This window comes from Bacillus rossius, chromosome 1, assembly GCF_032445375.1.
Source record: "Bacillus rossius redtenbacheri isolate Brsri chromosome 1, Brsri_v3, whole genome shotgun sequence".
NCBI classification, from domain to species: Eukaryota; Metazoa; Arthropoda; class Insecta; order Phasmatodea; family Bacillidae; genus Bacillus; species Bacillus rossius.
Window position 1 is genome coordinate 287692956 of NC_086330.1, and position 8531 is coordinate 287701486.

General features: G+C 31.7%; 1 protein-coding gene and 1 long non-coding RNA gene across 2 annotated transcripts; both read left to right on the top strand.

Moving 5' to 3' along the window:
- The first annotated feature begins 308 nt into the window (after positions 1 to 308).
- LOC134527700 (uncharacterized) lies at positions 309 to 3709 on the top strand. Its single transcript, XR_010074248.1, has 2 exons — positions 309 to 441; positions 587 to 3709. It is a non-coding gene; the product is annotated as an uncharacterized LOC134527700 (long non-coding RNA).
- Positions 3710 to 6035: 2326 nt separating this feature from the next.
- On the top strand, positions 6036 to 8316 carry LOC134527699 (putative nuclease HARBI1). The gene is made up of 4 exons (XM_063360603.1): positions 6036 to 6320; positions 6620 to 6676; positions 7223 to 7438; positions 7586 to 8316. The coding sequence occupies exons 1-4, from the start codon at positions 6036 to 6038 to the stop codon at positions 8087 to 8089; spliced, it is 1062 nt and encodes a 353-aa protein (XP_063216673.1). The 3' UTR covers positions 8090 to 8316.
- Positions 8317 to 8531: the final 215 nt, after the last annotated feature.

Below are 8531 nucleotides of genomic sequence, written 5' to 3' on the forward strand. Positions count from 1 at the left end.
AACAACGACATAAAAAGACTTGTAATAAATTTAATAGCGAGCCGCGGTCCACACAGGTGGACCCGGGTATCGCCGTTTTGCAATTTACGGGATAGGCTACCTCCAATCGACCTCTCCCTCAACCTCGACTGGCGTGAGGATTTAAGATTAGTGATGGCGCAAAAGAGCGCCCAGTGTCAATTTAGTGTAATTTTTGTAGGGAAATTCAATGTGCAACGTGTAACTTTAAAGGACAGCCTAAGTTTCACCCCCATAGATCGACATGCCCTTCGGCCTGGTTCGTACATGTTCGGTTTTTTTTGTTTTTTTTTTTATCTGTACGTTCAAAACAAACATTGCAATATTGATCAAAAAATTGTTGACTAATGTTATTTTATATTTTTTTAAGAGTAAAACACATGTACACAAATATTTCCTTGTTACTAATTATGAGATTTTCAGGTAAGTTATTGAGCTATTTCTGTTTGATTTGTTAGGAGATTAGTTTTGTCCGTTTACAAGTTAACATTGCTTGTGTTATTCTTGGCAAGTAATCATTTCTTATATAAATTTTTGTACACTATAGGCTTATCTTTTTAAATTTTAGGTAGCGTGTGGAGATTTCATCTTATATTCATGAGCGCACAACGTATAAAATCATAAGAAATGTTTTCTGGTGGTGTGTAGCAGTTAACCGCATTTAAGTAAAAATATTTTAAAATAATTGTTACCAGAGCTGAATTACATTGAGGTGAGTGCACTTAATATAATTTGGGGTATTGCAGGAAAAATTATAAATTCCTAAAGTGTTTTTTACTTCCTGACATGTTTAAAATTATTATTCTCTATGAGGGTTGTTTGATACTGCAAGTAGTTTATCATGTTTAACATGTGGATAGGTTAGGATTATTTATTACAAATCTGTAATATTGAGATACTGCCCTTGGGTTAGCTGGATTAAAAATACAGTGAAATTTGTTAGGTTAGTAACATTATACGTACAGTGATTCTAAGTACAGTGGAATTTACATTTGGTTAGCTTGGGATAGCACCAATTATAAATTCTGTAAAATCAATTGAACGGTTGGATGTTACTAACCTAATCTAACCAACCAATATACATTTTACAGTGATTTTTTAGGTTATTATCTCACGTTGCTGCTATTTGTATGCAAAATAAACTTTGGACACTTTTTTTTTTTAACTTTAAATATGTACCTGTATTTACTCTGAAAAAAGTTTTTTCTAAATTCAGACTGGTTTTTGAGAAATCACTGTTTATAGGTTACATTACATTACCTGTGCAGTAAAGGGCCTGTCACCATGTTGTTCTTTAATTGAGTTGCAGATCTTGTTGTTTTTCATACACAAATTGTCTATTTTTTATTTGGATATTGCAATGCAGTAACGTAAATTAACACATTAAAAAAGTTATGTGACTCCTTATTGTGCATTCCAAACCCAAAGCATCAGTCCTTGAGAGCGATATTTTTTAGCAGTTTATAGGTGAAAAATTCTGATTTTTTACGTGAGACAACACATAACCTGACATATAAAATAAATTTTCAGTTTGTAACAAATGATTCCTTTTATACGTCAGGTTACGTGCTATTGCAGGTAACTAATCTGCGCTTTGCGCCTCCATACTGCTATAAAAAATCCCTGTCAAGGGTTGGCATTTTGGTTTGGATACACATTAGAGACTCGTAACTTTTTTTAAAACTATTATTTACGTTTCATTAGGTTATAATATTCAAATAAAAAATATATACATTCTTATATATATATGGAAAACCACAGGATCTGCTATGCAATTAGAGGGGAAAATGGTAACAGCTGCTTCACTGCATAAGCTATCTAGCGTGACCTGCAAAATGTGATTTCTTGAAAACCAGTAGGAATTAAGAAAAGCTGTTTACAGTTTTAATAGAGGAAGGTTTTTAGTGTCTGAAACGGTATTTTCAAAATTTTATAATTTAATTTATGGATAAGCAGCAAAAAAAGAAAATTACTTTTTTTAAATTTAGCTAACCAACCATTCACATGATGTTACAAATTTTGTATTGTTTATACTTACCTACGTTAACATTAAACTACTGTTAAACAATTTATTTCAAATTTTTAAAAATATATTTGGGAATTAGCGCAGTATAATCGAAGACGTTTACTGTATTGATGATTGATTTACTTTATTGATGCACAACGAAGTTGTATAATTGTTGGATTGGTTAAGCAAATTCAAGCATCAAGGGTACTGATCAATGGTTTTTAACATTATATTTTCTTAATGAATCCATTGGTTAAACGTTAAAACACTGGAATGGCTAAATTTCCATCGACTGCTTATGTTTTTTTCCGCATGCTCACTTGAAAACAATTACAGGGTTATACTGTAGTTCACAGTTGCAATACTTGGTTAGGTTAGTTACATAAGTGCTGTTAAATCATGAAAATGGTTAGGGAAAGGTAACTTCTTCATAACTACTGTAAAATGGTGTAAGCAATTATTCTTTAGGTAAGTTTACCTAGACTTTAAAAATAATTTATTTGGCGAAGTACATAGTACTAAGAATTACTATTTATCAAATTTGGTTTGTGTGGAAAAGTTGTTACTCTAGGAAATTTCTGAATCCATCTTTGTAGGAATATAAACTAATATTATTAGAAACAAAAAAAGAACAATGTGTGGTATATTTTAATTTTCTAACACCCTCTGAACTCTGCAGTTATGCGATTACCGATAATAATTGTAAATCATTGCAATATACATCCGACACATTTTGTAGTGATTTCACAACTGTACTATGAAGTAATGCCATCGACTGCTGCAAAATAACATGCTGACATCTATTCTTGTGTAGGCATTTTGTTGATACGACTAAAATATGAACATAAAGGATATATATAGAATCTTACAAATTTTGGTAACCTACCTAAGTACTAATACTCTCCCCGAAGACTTTGGTTAGATACTTAAAAAAAAAAAAAAAATTAACTGCTTATGTGACATGCATTACGTGAAATTAATTCAACTTGTAAACATTTTGCTTGAGTCAAAGCCTATATTTGCTTAAGCTAATAACAAGCAATTACATCACTTGAGGCCCTGAGAAACAAACTTCTAAAATTGTGTAGTTACTTGGATTGTTAAATACCTAGTTTTTCTGCAATAATGGGCACAAGAGCAATAGAATTATGTTTTTCATATAATTTTTTTTCACATAATTGAGTTTTTGTCAAAAAGTATTTGGAAAAAATATCTATTTGAAAGGACAAAGAAAAATGTTAATTGTAGTACATAAATGAGAATTTACCAAAATATTTAATGTATCAAATTTCTAACTAAAATGGTTTTGAAATTAATTTATCATTCTGGTATGCATAACTTTTTTCTTTGATACATTTATTTATCAGTTTCATTTCTCTTTAGTACAATATAAATCATTTAACTTTGATTTCTTTTTTGTTTCAGGCTTGTGGAGAACAGCTTTTTTTTATCTACTCTTTGGCTGGCCAATGTAAATAAGCAATGATTTTGTGAATGCAGCGAGAGAGTTTATTTGATGTATTTTAAAATCACTGATAATATTTATTGATGTATTTTAAAATCACTGATAATATTTATTGATGTATTTTAAAATCACTGATAATATTTGTTTTGTGGCTGGAAGATGGTAACCATGGTGACTTGTGAATTTTTATGAAGATTAATAAAAAGCAGTAAAAATTATTAATGGTTGTCAGAAGGAATTTTTTTTTCAATAATCAATCAAACATCTACACTCTACAGTAACAATTTTCCTTAACTCAAATAATATTTCAATACATATCTTATAAAGTATTCATATATGTACAATACAGACCAATTTTGAGCTAGTCTGATATCAGTATATTAGTTATTATGAACATATACTATCAGAACTACCATTTGCATATAGTGCACATACATACATAACACTAGCCAACAACCATTAAAAAAAAAACACTACTATATACACTTACATAAAAAACAAACAAATCATAGACAAGTACATATTACGTATTCACTATTATATTCTAGAGCCAATTCCAATAATGTATTATCAATAAAAGAAAATAATTTTTTTTAAATAACAATATTTCAATATGAAGGAAAATCTGTATTCTGAAGTTCTTGTATATGTTTGGTATCAATCAATGTAAATTAATCAATCTTTGATAAAAAAAAAAATATCCGAAAATGATTAATAAATTAAAAAAATTATTGCCTACCAGCTCTGGGTTTTGCATGAAGGTTCAACTTCTCTGACTTCTGAGATTACAGACAAGATTTTAATTAATAATACTATTGGCTTCATTACTAGATTATCTTTCAATCTATAATTTTTTATTTGAATCAGTTCATTGAACTGAAATATTTGCAGCAATTTCTTTAAATGTTTATGAACTTGGATTATTTAAAATACAAATGTAGGTAGGCTTACTAGACCTTTAATGCCATAAGATTGTAATCACATAGGCCTAATTTCACATCTACAACTTAAGTCTTGGAGCTGATTTACATTAATATTTGTGCTAGACTTTGTAATTCTTAAAATTTTATTTTCTGCAATGTTCCAAAGAGCATTGCTCTATTTTGGAACAAAACAATTTAATCTGACAGTTTGTTACAACACTATTCTTCATAAAACAATGCACGTTAGCCTGTATAATATGAATTAGATCTAACATAAGAACTACAAACTGCACATTTGCACTTAAAATATTCATCAAACAGTTAGGGAAAGAGATTAAACATAACATTTAACTCTTAAATCGTCATACTTCATTTTAGTTATCACATTTATGCCTGTATGTGAACGGGATCAGAAATTAGCACTGCAAATGCACTTTTAACACTAATAATTAATTATATCAAACACAAATGATATCAGTAACATCATACTTCATTTTTGGTGTTACAGTAAGCTTCCATAAATGTTTATTTTTCTCAGAACATACATCAGAAAACGTTTCTTGAATTTAAAAATTACAATAAATTTTTAAATACCTAATGATTTGTTAGATAGCAAACCTTCAAAATATGATTTACTTCCAATTTTTGGATTAACGGCATTGAAGTTTTGTATTGTTTGCCATGGGAAAACAATGGAAATAAATAAACAAATAAATAATTAAAAATATAAAGACACAACTGAATCAGCTGTAGTTGAACATACAGAACCAGCGAGGAGAATAAAAATATAATAAAATATAATATGTTATTATGTTCACTAAAGGTATGCAATGGATGGAGGATGCCCTACATTATTAATAATTAGTAACAGAGAACAAAGCAAATTTGTAGAGAAGAGACTTTTAACAGTAGTAGAATAATAAAATTCCGAAAAGGGCTGTTTCAAAAATTGCAAACATTCCTACACATAAGAAGCCCTTAATCTCAAAGACTTCAATCAGTACACTGGTCATTACCTGCTGCTCACGATCTGTAAAGGTAAGGTAATTAAATTAATGGTGGAAAAGGTAATAAGCATTAGGTTTGTGGTCTTATAAATGTGGTCATTAGAGGCAAACATTAGCAGCCATATGCAGAGATCTCACTTTATCTTTAAGGGTCCCTCAAACGCAAAAAGTGGCCCTAAGTACCGTGCAAGAACCTCCCTTCTACTTCACTTCATCACGGCACCCTAGATTTCAAGTGAAGGAAGCTGTCATACTTTAGGCCGCCCGATCCGAGCCTTAAGGGACCCTAAATTAAGATGGCGGTCATTATTTGAAAAAAATAACTCATTTAATTAAACTTCTACTGTAATATAAAGAGGAATTGGGCTTGCGCTGCTTGTAAATAATGATAATTATTTAAAATGAATGTGTAGGAAGAGTTTTGTTGCATATGCGACTCTTTTAAATATTCTAGTGTTAAAACAACTTATCCCATATCCACCCAGACCATCTTTGTTTACATTTTGAAGTGCTTACTTTATTTACTAGAAAATAGCCGTTTCGTAAGTGATTTCTAAACATTATTGTGTGTTCTTAGAGTAAATAAAGTACTGTGTGAGTTTATATTTGCTCTGATGGATGACCCGAGATTGTTTGACGAAGAATATTTAGATTTTATTCAACGGGTCGAAAATAGAGAAAACCATCATCCCCGACGGTATTTACGTGATGGTCAAAATCCTTGCGAATTCTTCTCCGACATCGAATTCGTCAAACGTTTTCGATTTTCTAAACAGATTGTGATGGACACTATTGTGCCTCTTGTTGCTGCCGACAACAATGATAGGAGAGGATTGCCATTGCCACCAGTTCTTAAAGTTGTAATAGCCTTGCGATTTTATGGCAGCAATAGTTTTCAGGTATGTACATACAACATTATTTTAGTGTGTGTTTAATTGCCCAATTAAATTTTAACTCAATGGGTAATTTGGCGGAGTAGATTTGCTGGATAATAATTATGTATATTAATAAAAGGTAGGTTGTGTCAGCTATTGTAATAATATTTTTAAAAAGTAGTGAAAGATATATTAATTTAATCGATGTGATTTATTAATTCCAAAAAACCTTATTGTTCATCTAGTTTTCCTGAAGCCACTACTTTGTACAATTACTTTTTTTTTATGTACAGTATGAGTAATCTCATGTGTTTCCCTTGCAGAATGTATGTGGTGACCTATGCCATGTCAATCAAGCAACAGTGTCAAGGATTGTAAAGGTAATGCAATGTTAACACATGTAAGATAATTTTATGTGAGTAGTTTAATGAATTTTGGTAAAATTCTAGTTTAACCCCGTTTTCTTTAAAAAAAAAAAAAAAAGATTAAAATGTCAAACAAATGTAATTTAGTGCTATTAAAACTCCTCTATATTTTTCAAAATCCTGACATAAGAAATACCTAATAGTTTCAGAGAAATTACCGTTAATTGTTTACATTAGAAAGCCTAGTTGATTACTGATTTAAACAATATCTTGCTAGACTTAAATAACCATCCTCAGTAGTTTATAGTATATTTAAATTAGCTAACCTAACCTACTAATTGTATTTATAATAAAGCCTACCTAGCCTAGACTGCCATTATCTCTTATTTCAATTTCAAAGCATTTGTAACATATCGTACCTAACCTAAGTTAGTTTCTTACTCAGCCTTTATTTTATTATTTTATTTTTGCAGGGACTTAAGTTTTACCTATATTTAAGTAGTGGAATATATATACCTACTTTTTGAAAAAAAACTGACTAATCTGGTAACTTTGTAATAGGTTGTTTCTGCACAATTGGCCGAGCACCTTTTGGAGTATGTTTATTTTCCTGGACGGCAGCAACTTCAAGAATACCATAGGCAGTTCTATGTAAATGGTGGCTTTCCTGGTGTAACTGGGTGCATAGACTGCACTCACATTGGCATTAGAAGCCCTGGTGGCCAGTTTGCAGAACTCTACCGTAATAGGAAGGGTTACATGTCTCTCAATGTTCAGGTATGTTTTCTGAGATATTTATTATAGTACTGTTATTGAAAAAAGATGGAACGATGATAATAAATATCTATGACAGTTTTTTGAAACTGGTATTTACTTGCAATTTTAACAGTATGCAAATATGGTGTTTGTCCATTTTTTTTATAGGTTGTCTCAGGTCCTAACCTTGAGATTCTTGATATTGTGACAAGGTGGCCTGGCAGTACACATGACTCAAGGATTTTCAGCAACAGCCGGGTGATGACTCGTTTTGAAAATAGAGTTCTGCCAGGAGTACTGCTGGGAGACAATGGCTATCCTCAACTGCATTTTCTTTTTACTCCAATACTGGTGCCAAATACAGTTGAGGAAACTCGCTACAATGTAGCCCACAAGCGGACCCGGAATACAGTAGAAAGACTGTTTGGAGTATGGAAGCGGAGGTTCTCATGCTTGGGACACAAGCTACGCTCAAGTCTCCATACTACCAGCAGGGTCATCGCTGCATGTGCTGTTTTGCATAATATAGCTGTTGCACGTGGTGAGCCACTGCCACCTCCTCCAGCTGACGAGGAGCACTTCATGCCTGCTGTTCCTGTTGCAAATGCGGCACCACGAAATAATCGTGGAGTTGAAGTGCGTGCAGATTTTATTCAGCGAAACTTTTTCTGAATTTCGTTGATTTATTTTGAGTAGATTGAAAACCCTGTCTTACCACCAATGTTATTTTTTAATCAACATGTAATCACAAAAGCAAACGGCGTAGAATCTATACTAATATTATAAAACTGAAGAGTTTGTTTGTTTGGACGCGCTAATCTCAGGAACCACTGGTCCGAATTGAAAAATTATTTCAGTGTTGGATAGTACATTTATTGAGGAAGGCTATAGGCTATATTATATTATCAATAACATTAGGGATTCTTACTAAAAGTCCAATTTAGAATCAAATGTGTTGGAGGGGGTTAGATACAACATGCAGTACACGTACGAAGTGTGTGTTGACAATGCCGCAGGCGCTAGAAGTTTATTTCCTATTGCATATTAACATTGTTGCCACGCACTAGATGCCTTATCATTCTTAATTTTCCCATACAAGTAAAAAACACCCGTG

What these genes read in the sequence shown, in the direction of transcription:
- LOC134527699 (XM_063360603.1), top strand. Translation starts at nt 6,036, where the DNA reads ATGGATGACCCGAGATTGTTTGACGAAGAATATTTAGATTTTATTCAA. An exon ending in ATGGCAGCAATAGTTTTCAG is followed by an intron (nt 6,321 to 6,619) that starts GTATGTACATAC and finishes TTTCCCTTGCAG; the next exon opens with AATGTATGTGGTGACCTATG. An exon ending in ACATGTCTCTCAATGTTCAG is followed by an intron (nt 7,439 to 7,585) that starts GTATGTTTTCTG and finishes TTTTTTTTATAG; the next exon opens with GTTGTCTCAGGTCCTAACCT.